This window comes from Musca vetustissima, unplaced genomic scaffold, assembly GCF_032173495.1.
Source record: "Musca vetustissima isolate MV318-11 ecotype Yass unplaced genomic scaffold, APGP_CSIRO_Mvet_v1 utg32663, whole genome shotgun sequence".
Lineage (NCBI taxonomy): Eukaryota > Metazoa > Arthropoda > Insecta > Diptera > Muscidae > Musca > Musca vetustissima.
In genome coordinates this window covers 5,439-32,865 of record NW_026884452.1, presented here as the reverse complement: position 1 = coordinate 32,865, position 27,427 = coordinate 5,439, and the positions used below count along the sequence as shown (strand labels likewise).

The window sequence follows — 27,427 nt, the reverse complement described above, 5'->3', positions numbered from 1 at the left end:
TTAGCAAATATTGAATTATATGATATTTTGACTTCAGACTTGGTTACAATTTTCTATAATCGCAAAAAAGTCGAAGTTGAAGTTATACTCAAGATTAATTACCAACAACAACTGGAGTTCACAGTGCACTTTTCGCAACATGAGAACACAGCATGAATGACCAGCCAAGCAGTCGGCAAGTAAGTAAGTAAGTAAGCTATCGAGCGAACGAATGAGCGACGAGCGTAATGCCATGCAATTAAGTGACTCCACCCTTACACGAATATGAAGAAAAATGAAGTTGACCAGTAATAAATGTTATTTATTTTGGGAAGTAATCCCTAGTGCATGTACCGCCTGAAGACTACATATTTTTCAGATCTGCCATCAATATTGAACAAAATATGTTATTTTGAATTATGCCGTATTCTCGTAGGTGTCACTTTGAAATTCATGAAAATTGTCCGGATGTGATGTGGTAAATTTACCCCCCGGTGGGTACAAGAAAAATTACCACATTTGGTGCTTTTTGATAGACCTCTCCATCCTCAACTTTCGACTGTTTTGTGTGGGTTATTATCGAAAAGGAGATGCTGTCGACAGTTACGGTGAATAGATTTCGATATCGAGAGATTATTAATGGTTGGATATGGATGGCACAGTATGATCCACAAGTCAAGGACATTTGCTCTTTAATTGGAAAATTTTCCGAGTCTATTTGACAATTGACAACAGAGAAAGTTAATTTATACGCCAACAGCCTATAGACACAAGACTTCACAGATAGAATTTGCGGAGTCATCGAAAACTTCTTTGCGGAAAATTTAAAATAAAGATCACCAGTATAAAAATCCCGCTCAATTTTAGGTATTTTCGTTGTCCCACCCGAATTTTCCCATCGAAGTGTTTGCACTTTGATGCTACCCTACATTACACTGTGGTACAGGGTATTATGTCTTTGTGCTTATGTTTGTAACAGGCAAAAGGAAACGAGATAGACAAATGGTTCATTTTGTGAGTATGCTTGGAATCACTTTCTGAGTCGATTTATGCATGTTCGTCCGTCCGTCTGTCTGCCCATGTTAAAATGTAAACAAAGTACAGGTCGCATTTATGATCCGAATTGGATGAAATTTGACACAGGTCACTTATTTGGCCCAAATTGGGAAAATCGGTTTAGATTTAGATATAGTTCCCATATAAAGTTTCGTCCGATTTAATGTAAACAGTCCCTATATATCCTTCGATTTGCACGAAATTTGGCACAGCGTACTGAATTAGGTCTAGAATAATGTGTTTTGAGTTTCCTGAAAATCGGTCCAGATTTAGATGTAGCTCCCATATATATTTTCGTCCGAATTAAGGTAAATGGTATACCAAAGGTCCTATATATCTTTCGATTTGCACGAAATTTGGCATAGTGTACTGAATTAGGTCTAGAATGATGTGTGTTAAGTTTCCTGAAAATCGGTTCAGATTTAGATATAGCTCCCATATATATATATATATATATTCGTCCGATTTAAGGGGACCCCCCATTCTCGGGGTCAAAATTTTTGTTGATATAATTCGAATCTACACTGATTAAAGAATGTCTCTACAAAATTTCAAGTGAAAATCTCAAGAACTCTTGAAGATATAGCCGATTTATTGTGTCAGCATCAAGTGACGGCTGAAGGGCTTCTCAAACTTTAAACGCGATTTTCTCTAAACATTTTTTTGCGAATGGCGGGCACGATAACTCAAAAACTAATAATCCAATCGGTTCCAAATTTTGCAACGTTTCTCTGGAAGTGTATAGCTCTCGTATGAACTAGGATAAAGCCAATCGGTGAAGATCTTCCTTATATTTTAACTTGGTTTTTGGTAAAAAATCGGCGATTTTCCAAAAATATTTTTTCAAAGGTCCACCATTTTGTTAATTTTAGAGCGAAGTCAATAATCCTAGTTCATACGAGAGCCAGACATGTACTCTTTCTAGCACCGTTGGAATTTTCGGATTCCGATGTTTCAGTGAGGAGTTATCATGCCCGCCATCAAAAATAAGGACTTTTCTTAAATTACAAAAAACAACAACAAAACAATAACAAAATTTTTTTGTAAATTATTTTTCTTCTCTTTTAAATCTTCATACATATATGTGCAAAGTTACAAACCTTAACAAGTATTGGTATTGATTTACCAGCCCATTGAAAATCTTGAAAAATTAAAATCGAGAATGGGTGGGGTTCCCTTAAGGTAAATGGTGTACCAAAGGTTCTATATATATTTCGATTTTCACGAAATTTGGCATAGTGTACTAAATTAAGTCTATAATGATGTGTGTTAAGTTTCCTGAAAATCGGTCCAGATTTAGATATAGCTCCCATATATATATTCGTCCAATTTTATTTAAATGGTTAACCAAAGTCCCTATATATCTTTCGATTTGCACGAAATTTGGCACAGCGTAATGAATTAGGTATAGAATGATGTGTGTTAAGTTTCCTGAAAATCGGTACAGATTTAGATACAGCTCCCATATATATATTCGTCCGACTTTATGTAAATGGTTAACCAAAGTCCCTATATATCTTTCGATTTGCACGAAATTTGGCACAGCGTAATGAATTAGGTATAGAATGATGTGTGTTAAGTTTCCTGAAAATCAGTACAGATTTAGATATAGCTCCCATATATATATATATTCGTCCGACTTTATGTAAATGGTGTAACAAAGTCTCTATACATCTTTCGATTTCAACGAAATTTGGCATAGTGTTCTGCATTAGGTCAATAGTGATGCGGATTAAGTTTCCGGAAAATCGGTTCAGATTTAGATATAGCTCACATATATATTTTCGTCCGATTTAATGTAAATGGTGTACCAAAGCCCCTATATATGTTTCGATTTGCCCTAAATTTGCCACAGCGTACTGAATAAAGGCTAGAATTATGTGTGTTAAATTTCCTGAAAATCGGTTCAGATTTAGATGAAACTCAAATATATATTTTTGTCCTATTAAATGTAAATGGTGCGTAATGAATTAGGCCTACAATGATGTGTGTTAAGTTTCCTGAAAATCGGTTCCGATTTAGATATAGCTCCCATATATATATTTTCGTCCGATTTAAGGTAAATGTTGTACCAAAGTCCCTTAATATCTTTCGGTTTGCACGAAATTTGGCACAGCGTAATGAATTGCAGAATAGCATGTTTATGGATCCAGTTTCATTTTACTGGTCCTTTAGAAATGCGAAGTCTGCAGGGATTCATCTGTTGAATATACACAAAGTGGTGAAGGGTATCATATAGTCGGCTCCGTCCGATTTTACTACTTTCCTTACTGGTTTTCAGTATAGAAAAAACCTTAACGTAATAAATATACACATAAAAGTCCCGCCTATTTTTCGTATTTCAGATTTTTTCAGATTTTTCCAGATTTTCCGTCCAATATTGCTATAAGTGGGTATTTCGGTGTATCAGATGATGACAAACATCCTAAGAGAAAACATATTTTATAAAAGACCTGCCCATCGTAGTTATTTTCATGGTAATAATCTCTGTTTCCAACCGAAGTGGCCACTTTTTCTATAAAGAAATTGAAACCATGGGGTTGGTGAATTTTTATCAAATGAATGTGATTCGTTTCCTATTGCCTAATTTTCCAAAAGCTATTTTTTCAACCGAAGTGACATTTTTTCTATAGAAAAATATTTTGGCAATTGGCATCTTGAAAACAATGGTGCCTAGGTTCTGTGAATAGTTTTCTATAGGAAAACTGGTGTATAAACCAATTGGTTTCTGAATATTTTTCTATAGAGAACATATGATTTTTAGTCTCTTTTTCCAAACGATATGTCTGTAAGTAGGCAATTTGGATTTCACGTAGTCCTCATGTAACGATCCTGCCTTAGTTTACGTGTATTCACGTAGCTGTGGCTGCAACAATTGTATGTTAAAAGTCCGAGTCCTAGTCCATTTTTTCCAACCTGTAACCTGTGTATGTAATGTGAAATTTCGGTTTCATAGAGGATACATTTTTGTCCTGAACGTGGCCTCAGTGCTGGCCAACATAATTTTTTTTGTTCCTTAAACAAACTATAAAATAAATGGAAGACCTTCCCCGCACTCTACTGTAAGTGTTGAAATTCTAATAAATATATGATAGTCGCATAATATAAGCTAAAAGAATTATTACATATTCACGCATATATGTATGTATATCGTTGTTACGTATAATCGACTGTTATATATGTAATTAAAATTACTCCATTATTGCTATTATTAGGCATAGGCCTATCTAAACTTAATTGCATTTAGTGTGGTGTTTCTATTTTTTTTGTTCCAAACATTTGAAAATTACTTTAAATACCCCCTCAACAGAATTTGGTGAATGGGATTAAAATGTTGTGGTTTTTGTTGTTCATATGTTGGTTTGGCCTAAAAGAAACAAATATATATGGAAAAAACATTGTGAGAAAATTGTTGTAGATTACAGTCGATAATTTGCCATCATGTAGGCAGTCATGTTTGTTGGTTATTAAATGATTGTAAAGGGGATGGATGGATGGATGAATGTATGTATGCATGTCGGTACTGTAATCTTAGATCCGTATCAGTGACATAGACAAGTTAATTGAAAAGTGTTCTTGTTTTGATTTTTTTTTTGGTTTTTTATTCTTGTTGTAAATATATTGAATAAATTACGGATCAGTATGATATTAATTCATTTGGCTTTACCATGGGGCTATTCGAAATGTGAAAAGAAAAATATGAAAACTTTATTAAAATATGAATTATGGGATTTTTAATGTTTTTTTTTTTGTTAACTTAATAGTAGGGGAAATGTATATAATGTTATTAAACTAAATTTGAGAGATTTTTTAAAATACGTGTATATGATATGCAATATAAAACATAAAATCGATTGGTTTCGTATTTTGTTACAATTGATATCCAGAGATCTGTTCAGGCGTGGATTTATAAAAATTATTTTTTATACCCCCATTAATCATAAGTATGGATGGCTAACATGTACCTCGTCAAAATATTGATTGTAGATCCTATGTTTTTTAGAACATATCCGTTTCAAGCAATATAGAGTCAATTTCAAATGTTGTCGTCTGTTTAGGTGGTGCGTAAAAAAACCCTTGAAGGGAAAATCCGTTTTTCTTCCAAACTCAAATCAATTTACATGATGGGGAATATTGGTCCACTTCATCTAGTCAAAATTATTTTATAATATCATGTGAGCGGACTAGCCGATTTGATACAAAATGTGCACATCATAATATTTCTTCCAAACTTAAATCTAGTTCGAAGATGGGGAATATCGGTCCACTTCATCTAGTACCTCTGTTTTCGTTATACTTTTGACTTCTTCGTAGTCGTATTGTACATTGCCAGAGACTCATTTTAGCAAAATAGGTTTTCTCGAAGGTCTCCCCTTTTGTTATTTGTTTTGAGTTTAATGCCGATATGAATTCTGTAGACATTCGCGTCATTTTCATATATGAGTACAAACATGGTAATAGTGCAGCAAAAGCTGCACCCAACATAATCCAATCGTTTAGGGTGAATACGGTTGGCGATCGGAAAGTGCAGCGTTGGTTCGAAAAAATTCCGACGTCTGTGAAGAATGATGACCTGAAGGCTCTAGTGGAAGCGGATCCAGCCGTATCCAAGGGAACTTGCTATCAGGATGAAATTACTGCCAGTACATTGATGAGATGCACGATAAATTAAAAATTGAACGCCCATCGCTTGTGAATCGGCATGCCCCGCTACTGCTCCATGACAACGCTCGGCAGCATACATCGCACAAAACAAGTGCGAAACTGAACCAACTGGAATATGAAGTTTTGCAGCATCCACCATATTCACCGGATCTCTCGTCGACCGATTTTTATACCCTCCACCGTAGTATGGAGGGTATATTAGTTTTGTTTTTCCGTTTGTAACGCATCGAAATAATCATTTCCGACCATATAAAGTATATATATTCTTGATCAGCGTAAAATTCTAAGACGATCTAAGCATGTCCGTCTGTCTGTTGTAATCACTCTAGCGTCTAAACGAATTGAGATAAAGCCCCAAAATTTTGCATAGAGTCGTCTTTTGTCTGCAGGCAGGTCAAGTTCGATGATGGGCTATATCGGTCCACGTTTAGGCATAGCTAACATATAAGGGTACCTCCCAATTTTCGGTATTTTTAAGTTCTTGAGCATGTTTTTCAACCGAATTCGCTGAAATTTGGTACTTCGAGTTCTTATTGGGTGGCAAATCTCCCCACTAAAAATTATAAATATAGGTCCATTTTTTCGGACAGCCCCCATATAAGCGTACCCCCAATTTTCAGTATTTTGAGGTTCTTGAGCGTGCTTTTCAACCGAATTCGCTGAAATTTGGTACATTGGGTTCTTATTGGGTACCAATTGTCCCCACTAAAAATTATATATATAGGTCCACTTTTTCTGGAACCCCCCATATAAGGGTACCTCCCCATTTCCAGTTTTTGGGGGTTTTGACCGGACTTTTTCACCGAATTGGCTGAAATTCGGTACTTTGAGTTCTTATTGGGTAGCAAATCTTTGTACTAAAAATTATAAATATAGGTCAATTTTTTCGGGTAGCCCCCATATAAGGGTACCCCCCAATTTTCGGTATTTTAGGGTTCTTGAGCGCGGTTTTCAACCGAATTCGCTGTAATTTGGTACATGGGGTTCTTATTGGGTACCAAATTCCCCCTCTAAAAAATTATAAATATAGGTCCATTTTTCCTGGTAGCCCCATATAAGGGTACCTCACAATTTCCAGTTTTTGGGGGGTTTTGACCGGATTTTTTCACCTAATTGGCTGTAATTTAGTAATTTGAGTTCTTATTGGGTAGCAAATCTCTTCACAAAAAATTATAAATATAGGTCAATTTTTTCGGGTAGCCTCCATTTAAGGGTACCCCAAATGTTCGATATTTTGAGGTTCTTGAGCACGTTTTTCAACCGAATTCGCTGAAATTTGGTATTTTGTAGTCGTATATGGTAACAAATCTACCCACCAAAAATTATTAATATGCACCGCTTTTTAGGGGTATTCCCCATATAACCCCCTTTTTATATTAAAATAGTTATCTGATTTGTTCCGTGTGTTGCGGTTGGGTAGTAGTTACGGGGGATAGTCAATTTTTACCCTACAAAGACTTTTTAGCCATCTGTTGTAAGCATTCCGCCTTCTAAAGATATTGTGACGAAAAAACTCAAACATGATGATAATGAAATATATCGGCAGACTTTTAGGCATATCCTCAATATAGTGATACCTCCTGAAGGAAAGAATTGAGATAAACAATTAAAATATTTGGTTCAAAAGTAGGCATAGCCCTCATATAATGATATCGGCAAATATTCACTATTTTCTACACTATGTAATCAATATTGGTCCCTCCTTAGGCATAGTTTGAGGATTTTATACTCTACAATGCGTTATCAATATCAGTCCACTTTTTGGATCTTACAGATTTTAGAAAAAAAACCATTAAAAATTGCTGAAGTTTGTATTTGATGTACATAATGGTTTACATAAATCAGTTTGTAGACCGATTGGTATGTTGGTATGTTCCCTATATGTTCATTGCATGTATCTGTCAGTATAACTATGGTGGAGGGTATCTAAAGTTCGGCCCGGCCGAACTTCACGCTTTTTCGCTTGTCATTTTTCAAGCATTTAGAGCTGTTTTTAAGGGGCAAACACTATGAAAATGAAGGCACTTAATAAAACTCGATATCAGAGTTTATTAATTCTAAAGACCAACTTTTTTTAGGACAGGCATCTACGCTTTAAAATCTCGTTGGGAGAAGTGTATTGAAGCGAATGGAGCATACTTTGATTGAATAAACAGCTTTTGAAGAAAGATATGCAGTTTTATACAATCACTTAAGAATCCGACATTTCATACGCACCAACCTAATACTTTTTGTATAGTATATCAAGGTGTGGATTTATTAGATTATATAGATTCATTTCTTCAAGGCTATATCAAGACGTGTATTTATTTAAATTATTTCTTCACGGCTTTAGGAAGATCTGTATTAACTCCAAAGTTTATTTTTAAGGGTCTATCAAGGTGTGAATTAATTAATAATATTTTTTCAAGGACCAAATATTATTTTTAAGTATCTAACAAGGTGTGGATAAATTCATAATATTTTAAATAAGGGTCAGTCGAGGTGTGAACTTGTTTACCAAATGTATTTACCAAATTTTATTTTTCAAGGGTGTATTAAGGTTTGGATTTATAAAAAAATATAGATTTATCAACGTGTATATTTGCCAAAGTTTATGTTTTCAAGGGTCTATACACGCATAGATTAATTCTGAATATTTCTTCAAGGGTCATTCAATGTGTGACCCTTTTATAATTTTTCAAGGGTCTGTCAGGGCGTGCCTTTTTTAGGAAAATCATTTGGGCTGATTAAGATTGTATTTTTTTAGAGTTTATCAAGGAATTGTATTAATTAGAATGTAATTGTTATTTTCCTTTCCACTCTTAATATTTTCCTTAAATCTTAAATTTTTTTTCAATATCTAAATACAGTCATGAAAATTATTCCACATTGATAGCAATCTACGCACATTATTATTATTTGACTACCATATAATTATTGAGTGGCTTAATAGGCGTATTTCTTTACGCACCATGGCATAATTGGTATTCATAAATTCTTGCAATCTGCCGTATTTGGCCAAACCATTAATTACATTTACACTTTATGTGTGTGTGTCGGCGTTTATGTGTTTCTGTATTTATCAATATGCAGTGTATTGGTTTCACAACGTTTTCATAATTTTCCATTTGAAGTTATTTTTTTTGTCGTGGAAAATAAAAAAATCGTCACGCCTCTTTTTGATCAATGCATTTAATTATAACATTGTTTTACTGTAATAGAAGAACAACACCAACAACGTAAGGACAATTACACAAAAAAGTTGAGGTTTGAAAAAAGCGTGAGTATTATTTTTTACTTTAAAAGTGTAATTTTTTTCTGAACGCATTTTTAATGAACTAAGTCCGGTTAGGCAAAACAGTAGCTATAAATGGTAAAATTGTTTGAAACAATTGCTGTCGCATACAGATGACCATCGAAAAAAACGGAAAATGCGGTGTGGTATTGAGTGGTAAAAAATGGTATTTTGGTTCAGTTTTATATATATGCCAATATACGAACCTAAGTAAAACCAGTAAGGAAAGTAGTAAAGTCGGACGGGGCCGACTATATGATATCCTTCAACACTATGGGTATATTAAACAGCTGATGATATTTATCTAAATGTGAATCTACCTAGATCTATTCATAAACATTGTTCGTTTGTTACAATGGGACAAAAGTAAATCGACTTTAAACAAATATAAATAGGTCATCCGTTGGACTATGCCTGTACTCTAGAAAGCGCAACAATTCTATGCTCAATTTTGTACGTTGTGCAAAATTTGATGTCAATCTGACTAACATAAGGAGTTTGATGCCCAATTTACTTAAAATCGGGCGAAAATATATATGGAAGGTATTTCCAAATATGGAGCGATTTCAACGAAACTTGTCACAGGGTAGTTTATCAGCCTATTGGTTCCTTAGTGCGTCAATTACTTAAAATCAATCTATAATAAAAGGGACCTATATCTAAATCTCAACCGATTTTTACGAAACTTGGCACCCATCATTCTGGACTAAATTTACATTTAATCGGACGAAAATATATATGGGAGCTATATCTAAACCTTGACCGATTTTCACGAAACTTAACCGACATCACTCTTGGCTCAATTCAGTACGTTATGCCAAATTTCGTGCAAATCGAAGGATATATAGGGACTTTGGTGCACCATTTACATGAAATCGGACGAAACTATATATGGTAGCTATATCTAAATATTCACCGATTTTCTCGAAACTTGGCAGACATAACTCTAGGTTCAATTCAGTACGTTATACCAAATTTGTTGCAAATCGAAAGATATATAGGGACTTTGGTACACCAATTACCATAAATCGGGTTGAAACTATATATGGGAGCTATATCTAAATCTGAACCGATTTTCACGAAACTTAGCACACGTCATTCTAGACCTAATTCAGTAAAATGTACCAAATTTCGAGCAAATCGACAGATATATAGGGTCGTTGGTGCGCAATTTACCTTAAATCGGACGAAAATATATATTTTTCGCAATTTCAATAGGGTTCGTCCTTGGACCAAACAAATGAGCTGTGCCAAGTTTCATCCAAATCGGATTATAAATGCGACCTTTACGTTGTTTACAATTTAACACCAACAGACGGACAGACGAACGGACGGATATGCATAAATCGACTCAGAAAGTGAGAAACTATGGGTCTATCTCGTTTCCTTTTGCCTGTTACAAACATATGCACAAAGACATAATACCCTGTACCACAGTATGGTGAAGGGTATAAAAATATTGTCAATATGTCTCTAAGCCTCCAAGAACCCGGAATGCCAAATTACAGCACAATACGCTGGCTGATATTTCTGTTTTCAATAACCTAGGATCAATCCTAGGACCAGTAGCGGTGTATCATAAATATTGCAAGTCAACCCACATGGGACATCCGGAAGATACACATTTTATGGGATCTCCGACTAAACACTAACCTGTATGTGCGATTTTATAACTTTGTTTACATTTGTTAAAGCTCCTCTGTTAACTGCATTGCAATTTACGCACAGACCAGCGCTCCTCATTGCTTGTTCTATGGGAATTTAACACACTTTCCGATTGGAAACAATCAATTCTCCAAAGTCAATTTTGCAAATCGGCAATCAACACACCTCAAACATGCTGCTGCCGCTGAGAGAGCACTGCATGCACACATCATCGCCAATCGATCGATTTTGTTCGTATACAAATGTGTGACCCGTCAGGCGATGTAGCTGGCAACAAACCCAACGATCAAAGCCAACCGTTCGATATGATGTTGCACAAGTGTTTTCGTTCGCTATGTATGGTGGCAAGCACCCAACCAGCCAGCCAGCAAGTCAGTCTGCCACACATCCAGTCAACAAACCACTTTGCGTCGAGAATTCAGTGCAAATCTGTAAATCAAAACGCCCATTCTATTATTGTGTATGGAAACCGATTCAGATTCAATTCAATTGTTTCCAGATCAGCACTTTGCTTGCCGTTTGCGATCCTTCGTTTGCTGAAGTCATTTTTGGTTTAACAATTTATGAATTATGTTTGCATATATTAATTTCGGTGTTTTGTAATTTGATTTGTAGGTAGGTAGGTACGTATATCAATGAGCCTAGTTTTTTTTTAACGGCATCGCAACACTTTGCCGCATCGATTGTTGCAAAAAGGGTATTCGGGCCGTTTAGCAAAAAAGAAAAAAAAAAACTCGTGCAAACATCAAATGTCGTCGCTGAATAACCTTAGGCCTTATAACATGATTTGTTTATGGCCTCAAATTTAAAGGGGCTACAGACAGGCAGACGGACACACGACAGTCAGGCATAGATGCGAACAGATATTCATAATTCAAACATACGCCAATATATGTATGTACGAATGGTGAGGTTATGTCGCAGCAGTTGAACATTTATTTCAACTTTAAAATTGACTGAAAGACAGACACCTTTGTTGTCACACCGTGTTCTCGTACACACGAACATTGAGATCATAATCTCCGCATGGTATCTCGGATATGATGCAAGGCTTTTGGGTTTATTGTTTGTGCTATGGGATTGTTAGGCATTTAAAATTAGGTTTGGGTAAAAACTTATCTAAGGCAATCAAAGAACAACTGAATATGCCAATTAAATAATTACTATAATCAATTTCCATTTAAAATTAAATGCGTGCATTTATTGAATTACCAGAATAAAGAACAATATGTATAAAATAAGAAATTTAAATAAGGTACGTCAATGCAACTACACTGCTCAGTATAGATATTTTGGAGGTCAAAACAAAAATTGTGTGCGAAGAAACCCTCCAAGAAATACCTAAAATAGGGCTAACTTTTATATGCAGTCCTATGTTATTTTATTTTTTTTTTATCAAAATATCGAGGGAGCTCTGTCAAGTTTCTGACCGACCTCAACAATATTTTTAAAAATCCACGTTTCTAACCATCCCTAAAAAAACTACTCTTATTTTTCTGATTCTCACTGTCCTTAGAAATGTTTAAAAAATTACGTTTCTGGTTATGATAAAGAAGAAATTTATTGAAAAATTGGGCGGTCAGAACAGTCCTTAAACATATAAAAATCCACGCTTATAGTTCTTATTGTTCTTAAAAAAATATTAAAACAAAATCCAAGCTTATATTTCTAAGTGTCCTTAATTTTGTTTTTAAATTCACGCATATAGTTTTATTTGTCCTTAAAAAATATTTAAAAATTCAAATTCAAAGTCCTTGAAAAATATCCTTCAAAAAATTTCACGCTTATGGTTCTGATCGTCCTTAATTAATTATTTAAATGAAATCCAGACTTATGGTTCTGATCGTCTTTAAAAAATATTTTTAAACCAGTATTGTCTAACGGTCCGACCATATGATACCTTACACAAATTCCACGAAAATCTACCTTTCTGTGGTTCTATATTTTGAGCTTGGCCAATATTTCGCGATATTTGCACCCTTTGACTAGAGGTCAACGAATATTAGTAATATTCAGTCTAGCTCTTCTAATTACTTGTCCAGATTCCCTTTACCGTGGGTTGTCTTCTGAAGTTTTCGGTCCATTTCATTCCAATATTATTTTCTGATTATCACTGAAAATTATAGGTGCATCCATACCTACCTACTTACTTAGCTGGCTTGTCACAGAACGGTAGTTCCATAAGCCGAGCTTAAAAAAGATTTCCAAGCGCGTCGGTCTTATGCGCAAAAGCACCAATTTGGAAGACCACGTTCCAGGATGTTGTTTTCTACTTGGTCTTTCAATCTAATTCGTGGTCTTCCACCTCTACGGGAACCATCAGTGGGCTCGTTTTTATATGCCATTTGAGCTGGGACATTTTCATTCATCCGCACAACATGGCCTAGCCAACGTAGTCGCTGAAGCTCAATACGACTGACTATGTCGAGAATTTTTCTTTCAAACTCCCCAAGAGCTGCCTCATCTGCTTGCGCAAGTACCCATACTTCTGATCCATATAATAGCACGGGTAGTATCAGCGTCTTGTAAAGTGTGAGTTTGGTCTGGCGGGATGTGGCCTTGTTTCTAAACTGCTTACTTATGTATTCATATAATATTTTGTAACCCATTACCACCCCATAGGGCGGAAATATAGCAGTGATTGCTTTGTAATTTTTCATGAGGATCCAGGTATGGCTTACTTAGACAATAGTAGCATCCGTTGGCCATCACAGATGCTACTATGGTACTATGGGGTGGTAATGGGTTACTAAATATTATATGAATACATAAGCACCTGCAAATATTTAAGTGTAACATCCCACATAGTATATCCTCTTGGATGTACTATGTCTATGTCCTTCAGAGGTAAATGTATACGCTATAGAATACAAATTTTTCACACAAAAGTCTGGGTCAATTTGACCCGCTGAATATTGACCGATCTTTATCAAAACAGACTCGCTTATTCTTTGGCCCGATCCCCTTCTCTACGTTCGATGTTCGGGCCAGAAAGTCAGACAAAAATATAGTTTTTGGTCCATCTCACCCCCTAAATATTAACCGATGTTTACAAAAAATAGAGCTCTACATTGGACAGAGTCCATCCCCAATGCAAAATTTCGTGGTGATTGTTCCATAACTGTGGTCTGTATCGTGCTTACAAATTATAATGGACAGACGGACGGACACGCATATCTAGATCGACTCAGCTAGTCGAGATTTGACGATCGTTATACTTAAAGGTGGGTTTAGGACCAATATTTGGCTACAAACTCTTGGGGCTGCACACAGCTATAATACCTTAACACCATAATTGTGTAGGGTATACAAATCCACGCTTATGGTTCTGATTGTCCTTAAAAAATCCACGCTTATGGTTCTGATTGTCCTTAAAAAATCCACGCTTAAGGTTCTGATTGTCCTTAAAAAATCCACGCTTATGGTTCTGATTGTCCTTAAAAAATCCACGCTTATGGTTCTGATTGTCCTTAAAAAATCCACGCTTAAGGTTCTGATTGTCCTTAAAAAATCCACGCTTATGGTTCTGATTGTCCTCAAAAAATCCACGCTAGTTATTCTGATTGTCCTTAAAAAATCCACGCTAGTTATTCTGATTGTCCTTAAAAAATCCACGCTTATGGTTCTGATTGTCCTTAAAAAATCCACGCTTATGGTTCTGATTGTCCTTAAAAAATCCACGCTTATGGTTCTGATTGTCCTTAAAAAATCCACGCTTATGGTTCTGATTGTCCTTAAAAAATCCACGCTTATGGTTCTGTTTGTCCTTAAAAAATCCACGCTTATGGTTCTGATTGTCCTTAAAAAATCCACGCTTATGGTTCTGATTGTCCTTAAAAAATCCACGCTTATGGTTCTGATTGTCCTTAATAATCCACGCTTATTTTTCTGATTGCCCCTAAATAAACCACGCTCATGGTTCTGATTGTCCTTAAAAATCCACGCTTATGGTTCTGATTGTCCTTAAAAAATCTACGCTTAGGTTTCTGATTGTTCCAGTTCTGATTGCCCTTAAAATTATTTAAAAAAATCCACGCTTATGGTATTTATTGTCCTTCTGTTATTTTTTAAATCTGCTCCTTCTGTTTTTAAATCCACGCTGATGGTTCTGATCGTACTTATGTTTTTTAAATCCACACTTAAAATTCTTTCAAGATAATCATTAGAATGATATTTCATTAAAAAGTCAGAGATAAGGCTCTGTTTGACCTTTGGGAACAAACTTCAAACACAAGCCTATGGCCTCTGAGAAACTTCAAAAACTAAACTTATAAAAATTATACAAATTAGAAACAGAATAGTCGGACGAGGCCTGTGTCGTCTAGATTGAGCGGTGTTACAACTCAAAGCTATAGGATATAAAAGTCAAAAATTGAAGCTCTGATGAGTTATGAAAATATTTGCAATTGTGAATTTATGAATGTTATTTCGATATTTCACCAAATTTGCTATCTTGCTTAGATTATGAAGAATTTCACAAATATTTTCCGTTTTTAAACATAATATCAAGAATATTGAACAATTTCCAGATTAAGTTAACAAAAAAAAAGAAAATTTTTATCATAAAATCGTTCGTATAATTTGATGGTGTTTATAGCCAATTATTATTAACAATAAGTGCTTGGCCGGCGTGTGTATTGTTGTTGTTTGTTTTTTCCTCCCAATTTTAGGTTGTAGTTTTTTGCTTCAAATTGGTCCATTAAATTGGATTTTGTGTCACAAGCGGATTTCCACTTACAAAGCAAAGTAAATGACTAATTCCCGCACATTTATCTTGTTTGCTGGTCGATCGAAAAGGTAATTTTCCATAGACTTCAATTTTTATGTTTGATTAGCTCAATTGTTTTTGTTTTTCTTTTTTTCTTGGCTTAATCGCTTGGACTTTTGTTCTGGTCTTCAGATTTTCGAATTGTGAATGATTTTGCTTTTGTTGTTGTTGTTGTTGCCACTGCAATCATATGTTTGTTGAATGATAATAATATGGTTTATTGACCGAAAACATTAACATTTGCCAATAGGCCAATTTTATTCAGTCAACCTCAGATATGGTTGAGGCTTCGGCCTCAACTTCGATCGATTAGTTTTTTTTTCTGTTTTTTCTTTTTTATTTTTGCGTTACATTTCAGATTTTGCTGCAGCCTTACGCTGGGCGAGAGCATTAACAATCCGATTGGATTGAATTAATAGCCATGGCTGAATGAATGAATATATCAGGGTTTTTTTCCGGCCATAACGAACACCATGAAGTACCACACCTTAGTTGGTAAATTGAGAGTTAGTCGGAAACTTTTGTTTTCTGCTTGTAGTGCATTGGTAGGTCATTCCATAATTCAGGGTGTAGTGTCAGTCCGATATACAAAGGTGGTAATCGATCTTGTTTTTGTGGCTATGACGAGTCTTGGCCACAAAATGCCACATGACAAATGATGTGATGGTGGTAGTGGTGGTGAGAAATATATTTTTTATGACATTTAATATTCATGTTTATAATGGTACTGGTCATATAGAAAATCGGAGTTCATTCTTTATTTCTATAAGAAACCTCTTATATAGACAAGGGACCGCTTAAGACAAAAAAAATGTGAGAAGGATTTTTGTGATAAAAAATTATATAATTATTTCCCATAGAATATCGGGAGGTGTTCTTATATAGAAAGACGTAATGGCTTCTTACCATAGAAGACAAAAAGATTTTTTTTTAAATAGCGAATCCAACGGTTTTCTTCTCATAGACTACCAAGTCCACTTCTCATAGACGACCAGATGTCCTCCTTTTTCACATAGAAGACCAAAATGCTTTGTTTTTTCTCGACCAAGGAGTCTTTCTGCCAAAGAACACCGGTAGGTCTCAGCATTACCAAAGTTAAGAAGGTATTTTTCCGTCAAAGGCCAGAAGGTTATCTTCTTCAAGACCAGCAAGTTTCTTCTCTTAGAAGTCCCAATGAAATTCTTCCAAAACAAAAGCAAGAAATTCATCTTATCACTGATGTTCCGAATTTCTTTGCCTCATGGAGGGTTTTCTATTAGAAGACATAATTTTTTCTCGACCAAGGAGTCTTTCTGTCAAAGAAGACCGGTAGATCTTAGCATTACAGAAGTTCAGAAGGTATTTTTCCGTCTTATCATTGATGTTCCGAATTTCTTGGTCTCATGGAGGGTTTTCTATTAGAAGACATAAATTTTGCATAGCATAACCATACTTCCCAATTTCACTTACTAATATTTACCCACATTATTGGGCCTATATTAAATTGTTTCTTGGAATGCCCCATATTGTGTTTCATTCCTATGTTTTTTATTGAAAAATGCTATATTTTTCTATTGCTACGCTTTTTATTGAAACAATTAAAGAAATACTTTTGACATTCATTAAAGAAAAATCTATTGCAACAAATTGACATTTAATCGAATGTTTTTATTGGTTTGCTATGTTACGAAAATCAACTTCAAAACAGAAATCAATTACTCATTTGGGAATTGATTCAAATCGTATTTAATAACATGATACGATATCGCTAGAAAACATGCATTACAGTTTATTGGGGGTTAGAGTTTATCAGAACTATGATCAGGCTCAAAAACTACGATAAATTAGAATATTTAGATGCTCGAAATCATAAACAACTACTTTTATTTAAAATTACACCTAAAATCCACACCTTTAAAAATTGTGTTCAGAGAACAAAAACGGATTTTTAATTTATTTTCAAAAAATCCACATATGTATATAGTTGGATTTTGAAAAAAAAAAACATGTTTATGGTCGATCCTTAAAAAAATAAAATGTATAAAAAATCCACGTCATCGAAAAAATATGTATACAAACCATAAAGCAGTGAGCGGAGCAGTATAGTCAGACGGGGCCGACCATATGATAACCTTCACAACTTCTACGAAAAACTTACTTTCTGTGGATCTATATTTTGAGCTTGGGCAATATTTCGCGATATTTGAACCATCTGGACCAACTAGAGGCCGACAATTATAACTAATGTTCAGTACAGCCCTTGTCCAGATTCCCTGTCCATCTTCTTATTCCCATTGGAGCCTATAGATCGACTCGAAAAAGCACAAAAAATTAAGTTTGCGGTCCAATTCATCGCAAAATAATTATCTGATCATCACCGAAAATTGTAGGCGTTATCCTTGACAATAACTGGAACTTCATGGATTATTTTAAAGCGATCAGCGCTATATTTCCGCCCTCTAGTGTGGTAAAGGGTTACTAAATAATATCTGAATACATAAGCACCTGTAAATATTTAAGTGTAACTCCCACATCTGAGAACATACGACAATATACCAACAACTTGGATATACCAACAACTTTTCGGGTCTATGTCCTTCAGGGGTAAATCTATACGCTATAGAATACAAATTTTGTAATTTTTCACACAAAAGTCAGGGTCCAGTTGACCCGCTATATATTGACCGATCCTTATCAATACAGGCATTCTTATTCTTTGGCCCGATCCCCTTCTCTATGTAAAAATTCGCGATGTTTGGGTCATAATTTCGGACCCTAGATATTAACCGATCTTTACCAAAAACAATAGGGGTATTCATTGGCACGAACCCATCCTACATGCAAAATTTCATGAAGACTGGTCCATAACTGTGGCCTGTATCGTGTTTAGAAAATATAAGGACGGACAGACGGACGGACACACATGTTGTTATCACTCTAAACAAAATTTAATACCGTCTGCCACATTTCGTGTAAATCGAACAAACAGGGGCTCTTCGGTGCACCATTTACATAAAATCGGACGAAAGTATATATATGACCTAGATCAACATCTTAACCGATTTCAACAAACCTTATCATACATCATTCGTGCTTCAATTACATTAGATATGCAAAATATTTTCTCAATATTACAAATATTGTGAGTTTGGTGCATCATTCACATAAAATCGGAGGAAAACTTCGCAGACATCAATCAGGACCTAACTTAGTACTCTGTGCCATGTTTTGTCTCAATCGGACCATAATTGGGAATTTGATGCACCATTTACATAAAATCGGACGAAACTATATATGGAAGCTATATGTAAATCTGAACCGATTAATCCAATTTCGATATGGTTCGTCCTTGGGCCAAATAAGTGAACTGTGCCAAATTTCATCCAAAAAATACATGGTCAGACGAACGGACATCCGTATATCGACTCAGAAAGTGATTCTATGCATATTTTCAAAATGAATCATGGGTCTATCTCGATTCCTTTTGCCTGTTACAAGGATATGCACAAATACATGATACCCTGTACCACAGTGTGGTGAAGTGTATAAAAATAAAAAGCTTACAAAACTTTTTTAAAACTTTCACGCCAGCGAAAATATTTTAAAAATCCGTTCCTACAACACCTACACGCCTTCGTAAATATAAAAAAAATCATGTCTTCGAATATATTAACCAGTAAGGAAAGGGCCGACTATATGATACCCTCACCACTTTGTGTATATTCTACATAAGGGTATTCTCATTTTTTTTAATTCCATTAAAAACAATTGTTTTGATTTCAATGGGACAAATTCGGGTAAATCGATTTATAGCACACTTGATACATACTATTCGATATCATTAAGACACCCGTTCGAAATATATATGGAAGCTATGTCTGCATCTGCACCCAAAGCGCAATCAATCTAGTCTCAATTGAATACGTTGAGTAAAGTTTCGTGTCAATCGGAGGAGTTTGGTGCACCATTTACCTACAATCGGACGAAAATATATATATGTGGCAGATATATCTACATCTGCATTTTCAGGAAAATTAACACACATCAGTACAGACTTAAGTCTGTACGCTATGTCAAATTTCCTGCAAATCGAACGGTATCTTAACCAATTTTCAAGAAATTTAACACACACGCTATACAAAATTCGTGCCAATCCAAAGAAATGTAGAGGCTTTGGTACACCTTTTACACAAAATCGGACGAAAATATGTATGTGAGCTATATTCAAACCTGAACCGATTTCCACGAAACTTGGCAGACATAACTCCAGACCCAATTCAGAACGCTGTGCCAAATTTCGTGCAAATCGAAATATATATAGGGTCTTGGGTGCACCATTTACATTAAATCGGACGAAAATATATATGGGAGATATATCTAAATCTGAACCGATTTTCACGAAACGTCGCACACATCATTCTAGGCTTAATACAGTACGCTGTGCAAATCGAAAGATATGTAGGGACTTTACTGCACCATTTACCTTAAATCGGACGAAAATATATATTGGAGCTATATCTAAATCTGAACCGATTTTCACGAAACTAAGCTAACATTATGCTACACTCAAATCAGTACGATATGCCACATTTCGTGCAAATCGAAAGATATATAGGGACTTTTTACGATTTATCTTAAATCGGACGAAAATATATATGAGAGCTATATCTAAATCTGAACCGATTTTCAGGAAACTTAGCACACATTATTCTAGGCTTATTTCAGTAAGCTATACCAAATTGCTTGCAAATCGAAAGATATTTATGGACTTTGCTGCTCCATTTACCTTAAATCGGGCGAAAATATATATGGGAGCTATATCTAAATCTGAACCGATTTTCACGAAACTAGGCTTAATTGAGTACGCTGTACCAAATTTCGTGCAAATCGAATGATATTCATGGACTTTGGTACACCATTTACCTTAAATCGGACGAAAATATATATGGAAGCTATATCTATATCTGAACCGATTTTGCCCAATTTCCATAGGGTTTGTCCTTTGGCCAAATAAGTGACCTATGCCAAATTTCATCGAAATCGGATCATAAATGTGACCTGTACTTTGTTTACAATTTAACATGAACAGACAGACGGACACACGGACATGCATAAATTGACATAGAAAGTGATTCTATGCATATTCTCAATCTCGTTTCCTTTTGCCTGTTACAAACATATGCACAAAGACATAATACCATGTACCACAGTGTGGTGAAGTGTTTAAAAAAATATGTTTATTTATGATCTTAAAAAATACATCCCATAATAAAATATTTAAAAGTAGTATACCTAATTATGGCCTATGAAAAAAAATGTAAATTAAATTAAATATTCCCCCTCATTTGCGATCCAGAAAGAAATTAGTATAATAATTGTGATCCTGAAATAAATATTTTGTATTTTAACAAAACCTCATTTCTAATATTGCTTCCTGCCAAATTAATCACGACCCTGTCCACATTTTTCAAATTAATAGTTTTTATGTTTACAAATTATGTGGCATAATGCAATTTATGCAACACAACTACAAATTTCCAGTAACCTTTCACCTGTCCTACAAAACAAAGCAAAAATTGACTCCACCAATAATAAATGAGTTCATAAAAAATTATTTCACTGCTATGTTAATAAAGCAAATTACGAAATATTTGCCACCACAGCCACAACTCACCAAATATGGTGAATGTTGATTTTTGTAACAATAAGCTTTTTTCAAAAATAAAAAAATATGCAATTCAAATTATATTTTGTCCAATTTGGTAAAACAACTTCCTTTTAACCGGGTCATATTCTGTATTTGTTGTTGTGTTTATTTTCAAATTAACTTTAATCTGACACTGAGCCAAACCAAACCCCAAGTGAATAGCAGCGAAGTACAGCGGTGAACAGCTAACACCCATTTTTAACTACAACTGGAGATCATCATAAGAGTATTTTACTCTGGTCAAAAGAAGAAAAAAATCCCAAACTCTTACCAATTCAAATATTGTTTATGTGACTAAACTGCCTCTAAAACAATGCATTACAATAACACAGAAATAAAAAATAATTTGAAATAGTAAAAGTTATTTTATTTCGCTGTGTTTTTTCCCAAACAACAGCTGTTTTTCCAGCTTGGCGATTTTGGATTTTTTCTCGTTGGTCTTTAATAAAAATTAAAGAGGACAACATGCAATGAATTTCTTGACTTCTTAAATTGTTATTCGTGTTGATAATGTGTCAGCAACAAAATGTTGCAGTTCAAGCAACCACCACCAATTCCGATACCGGTTACTGTGCTGTTGCAGCAACATCTAGAAGCGGTTATGTTGACTGTTGGCTGTCGCTGCCGTTACTACTGCCGCTTCAGATTACTGCCTTACTTTATGTCTAAGATTTTTCCCTCATTTTCATTTAGCGTTCGGCAGAAAAAATATAAGTTAAGCATATTATTTTTTCGGCTATAAATACTATTTGCAATTGGAACAAGTTATCCAAACTCAAGTTAACTCTGTTAGCCATCAGAACTATCTCCAACAAATTTTAATTTTTTTTTCGAAAAAAAATAAATCCTTTTTAAACAAAATGTTCAAGTTTGTAAGTAAAGTGTGAAAAATCCTGTTGATAAATAATAAAAAAATACAAATAAATATTTCGTATCGAAATAACGCCAACGCACATTACACGACTTTGCTATCGGTGCAGGAAATATTGAAGGGATAAATATCCTTAAAATTAAAATTAAAGTGATAATAATGCCCAAATAATGGACAGTGAATATTTTTATAAAAACAATTAGATTACTGAAACATCTAAAAAAACAAATTTAGTCTGGTATTTGTTGTTTTTGTGAAATAATTTAACTTCGCTAGTGTGAAACTCCTCTGAGAACTATATAATCCAAAAATAAATCTAAACTGAAATTGACCACATAAATATTAAAAAGGCGATCGTCAAATTGTTTTTCAAATATTTTCACAAATGTGAATACACTATTGTGGATTTAAGAAATTAGTTTCTCCAAAAATTTTTACAAGAGTGGAATATATATATTTATATCTTCCTGTGGTGGAGTGTAAATTAAATATGATATTCCTCGAAAAAATTATCAACACACGTTCATGTTTTGAAATATTTTCCATACAAAGGACACTCCCAATTTCCGGTATTTTGAGGAGTTTAACCCCGTTTTCCAAGCGAAAGGGCTCTAATGTGGCATCCGGGGTTTAGGTGGCTGACATACATCTGCCCAAAAAAATAATAATTACAGGTCCGTATTTTGATCGGTAGGTCGGTATTTTGGGGGTTTTGCTAAAATGTCAACCGAAAATACGCTTATGTGGGATTTTGGGGATTTAGTACGTCATTATAGGTCAGTGTTTAGAATATTTTCGGTTCATTGAGGGTGATGGTGACTCTCCAGGTTCTTGCAGGTTCACCATACTGTGGTACAGGGTATTATGTCTTTATGCATATGTTTGTAACAGACAAAAGGAAACGAGATAGACACATCGTTCCTTTTGAGAATATGCTTAGAATCACGTTTTAAGTCGATTTATACATATCCGTCTGTCCGTCCGTCCATGTTAACAAAGTACAGGGCGCATTTGTGATCCGATTTGGTTGAAATTTGGCGCAGTTCACTTATTTCGCCCAAGGACGAACCCTATTGAGATTGGGAAAAATCGGTTCAGATTTAGATATAGCTCTCAAATATATTTTCGTCCGATTTTAGGTAAATAGTGCACCAAAGTCCTTATGTATCCTTAGATTTTCAAAAATTTGGCAGAACGTACTGAATTAGGTCTAGAACAATGTGTTAAAATTTCGTAGAAATAGGTTCAGATTTAGATATAGCTCCATATATATTTTCGTTCGATTTTAGGTAGATAGTGCACCAAAGTCCCTATATATCCTTCGATTTATACGAAATTTAACACAGCGTACTGAATTAAGTCTACAACGATGTGTGTTAAATTTCGTGAAAATGGGTTCAGATTTAGATATAGCTCCCAAATATATTTTTGTCCGATTTTAGGTAAATAGTGCACCAAAGTTCCTATGGGGCACGTTTTTATTATATTTATATAAAGGCAGCAAATTTTCCTACCCAAAAATTAGCAATTAACGAAGACCTCATATAACGATACTCTTTACATTTCGGTATTTTGGTCACAATTGTTACGTTTGCTAACCGAATTGGCTACAATCTAATATTTTGGATTCCTATTGGGAAGAAAATCTCCCTACTGAATATATCAATATTTGTTCATGTTTTAGGGTAGCCCCAACAGAGTCCCATATAAAAGTACCGCCCAATATTCGGTATTTTGAAGATTTTAGGCGAATTCTCCATTAAATTGGCTGTAAGAATATTTATGAAGTACAGTTTCAGGTAAAAAGCAGCCCTGAAACTTTTCCGTCCCATTTGTGTACTTTTAACATAATTCTGACATAACTCCCACATAAAGGGGGCGTTATCCATTTTCGTTACTTGGAAGGTGGCAATAATTTTCTTTTATCCGGATTGCTGGTGAATAAAAAACTTCTTCCCATAATGTTTTCATTATAGAGTTATGATTATACCCTACACAACTATGTTGTCAGGGTAATATTGCTTTGTGCAGCCCCAAAAGTTTGTAACGCCGCGAAATATTGGTCCTAGACCCACCTTTAAGTATACCTATCGTCACATCACGACTAGCTGAGTCGATCTAGACATGTGTGTCCGTCCGTCCATTACAAATTTTAAACACAATACAGGCCACAATTATGGACCAATCTTCACTACATTTTGCATGTAGGATGGGTTCTGCCGAATGAAGGCCCCTGTTGTTTTTGGTAAAGATTGGTTAATATTTAGGGGATGAAATGGACCAAAAACTTTATTTTTGTCGATTTTTCTGGTCGCTCCAGAGGCCGCAATTATGGCCCAAACACCGCATGGAGAAGGGGATCGGGCCAAAGAATGAGCATGCCTGTTTTGATAATGATCGGTCAATATTTAGCAGGTCAAATGGACCCTAACTTTTGTGTGAAATATGACAAAATTTGTATTCTATAGCGTATATATTTACCACTGAAGGACATAGACCCGAGATAGTATATCCAAGAGGAGTGGTTGACCTTTAAATTGATACCAATTATATAGTCGTAGGTACTCGGATGCGGGAGTTACACTTAAATATTTACAGATGCTTACGTATTCATATATTATTTAGTAACCTATTACCACACTGGAGGGCGGAAGTATAGCTCTGATCGCTTTGAAATGTTCCATAAGGTTCCAGTTATGGTCAAGGACAACGCCTAAAATGTTAGGTTATGATCAGATAATAATTTTTCGGATGAAGTGGACCGAAAAATTAATTATTTGTACTTTTCGTGTCGAAAGCCGAACATCACAACACAACCCACTGTGAAGGAAATCTGGACAAATAATTAGAGGGGCTGTACTGATTATTAGTAACATTTGCTGACCTCTAGCCAGTCAAAACCCAATCTCAGAATATAGAACCACCAAAAGTTAGATTTTCATGGAAGTTGTGTAGGGTATCGTATGGTCGGCCCCGTCCGACTATACTGCTCCGCTCACTGGTTTTTATCATGCAAAAGTCCCGCATAAATTTCGGTACGTGAATGTTCCTAGCTAAGTTTTCTATCAAGAGTGTCTTTTTAAGATACTTTACATGCACACTACATTGTGGAGGGTAGATGTGCTAAAAATTTTTTTTCATTCATTTCAATAGACTTGGATTAAAAAAATCAGATTAGTATATTTTAGTACACCGATCTTATCTCGACATGTTGTGACATATATATTTGCACTAGCCGTATATGATCGTGAAAATTCTTAGGGTACGAAAGAGAAAATATGTGAGCCTGTTTTTGTAAAGTTCTAAACGAACGAGTTCGAGTGACTTGCGACCAAACCTTTATTTATGTAAAAACATTTTTTTGATTCGAAACAAAAATAAATTACATATTTTTTCAAAACCAAGGAGATTGGTCGTAAGTCACTAAAATTCGTTCGTTTCTACAAATTATAAAATGATTTAATATTATTATTATTGACATACCATAGAATGAACATTTCGCGACATTTCCTAAGATTCAAAATTTAGTTCCACCGAAAGTCAAAGTTCGGTGATAGTTTTGTATAAAATATCATATATAAGCTTAAAAATGATTAATTAATTTTTGCTAATAAATAACTCAAAATTATTTTTTTCCCTACAGGTTCTTGTCACTTTGGCTTTGGTTGCTAGCGCTGCTGCCGCTCCTGGTTATTTGGGTGGTTTGGGAGGCTATGGCGGTGGTCATGGTCTATTAGGTGGTCATGCAATTGCTGCCCCTGCCATTTCATATGCTGCACCAGCTAAAATTGCCGCTCCAGCCATTTCATATGCCGCTCCAGCTCTTGCTCATGGTCCTGCAATCTCTTATGCCGCTCCTGCCATCACCAAAATTGCTGCCGCTCCCGCCATCTCGTATGCTGCACCTGTTGCCAAAATTGGTTATGCTGCTCCCGCTTTGGGTCTGGGTCATGGTTTGGGATATGGCGGTTTGGGTTACGGTCATGGCTTGGGCTATGGTCACGGTTTGGGTTTGGGTTATGGTCATGGTTGGTAATTTGTGCCAACATGAAAACTGTTAACAGTATTTATAATTACTTTTTGAGAGAAAAAAAATTAACTAAATTTAAATGCTTGAGAATGAAGGAGTGCGAGATGGATGGAGTGTGAAGGAGGGAATTGTTGTGCCTTTTTGGTTAAAACAAAAAATTATATTGACAATTTATTAAACGAGTGTATATATTGTAAATAATGATAATAATAAAAGACATCTAATTAAATACTCCAATAATATTTGAGTTTTTCTTATTTTACTTTACCCGAAATAATTTTCAAATGAAAATTTAATAAGCAAGATGTTTCCAGGCAAGATGCCATTGTATCTACGAGAAGGGGTTTCATGTCTCATACATAACGATTAGGTCCATATGATTTCCTAAATTTTGAAGCTGTCGTGCTTATTCGTTGACCTGATCCCTTTCCCGTATAAAATTTTGCGATGTTTGTGTCAAAATTGTGGCATCTGCAACGACTTACTTACTTAGCTGGCTTGTGACAGAACTTTCGATCCATAAGCCGAGCATAGAAAAGATTTCCAGGCGCGTCGGTCTTTTGCGCAGTTTTTCCAATTTGAAAGACGATTTTCGGCAATGTTGTATTCGACTTGATGTCTGATCTTTCCATCGTATTCTTGCTCTTCCCCTTCTGCGTGAGCCATCAGCTGGTTCGCTTTTATATGCCTTCTGGGGCATCTTCATCCATTCTCTCAACATGACCTAGCCAACGTTGTCGGTGCAACTCAATACGTCTAACCATGTCGATGTCCGAGAATAGCTGGTACAACTCGTGGTTTATTCGACGGCGATATTCACCGTCAACGCAGATCAGCCCATAGATCTTTCGGAGAATTTTTCTTTCAAACACTCCAAGAGCTGGCTCATCTGCTTGCGCAAGTACCCATGCTTCAGATCCATATAACAGCACGGGTAGTATCAGCGTCTTTTAGAGTGTGAGTTTGGTCTGGCGGGAGGTGGCATTGCTTTTGAGTTGTTTGCTCAGACCTTAGTAGCATCTGCTGGCCATCACTATCCTTCTCCGAATTTCAAAACTGATGTCATTCGTTTTGTTTATGGCGGTACCAAGGTATATAAAATCTTTGACTACCTCGAAGCTGTAGTTCTAAAGTTCCACAGTTGGTCCGAGTCTACTGGACGTCTTGCGCGTTGATACCATCAGCTTGGTCTTCTCGCCGTTTATTGCCAGAGCCACTTTGGCAGACTCCTTCTCAATTTGTTCAAAGGTGGATGTTACCGCTCTAAGTGTTCGACCCATTGTGTCGATGTCATCGGTCGATACCATTTCTGTTCACTTTTGCCTCTCGTATGACCTTTTCCAGCAGGATGTTTAAAATGTCACACGACAAACTGTCACCTTGTCTGAATCCTCGTTCGGTATTAAAGGGCTCCGAGAAGCCCTTTCCGA

The 27,427-nt window shown here is 35.4% G+C and overlaps 1 protein-coding gene across 1 annotated transcript; it reads left to right on the top strand.

Moving 5' to 3' along the window:
• The first annotated feature begins 152 nt into the window (after positions 1-152).
• LOC133331464 (cuticle protein 16.5-like) lies at positions 153-26,003 on the top strand. Its single transcript, XM_061539857.1, has 2 exons — positions 153-179; positions 25,611-26,003. Exons 1-2 carry the CDS (start codon positions 153-155, stop codon positions 26,001-26,003), a joined length of 420 nt encoding a protein of 139 aa, XP_061395841.1.
• The last annotated feature ends 1,424 nt before the right edge of the window (positions 26,004-27,427 follow it).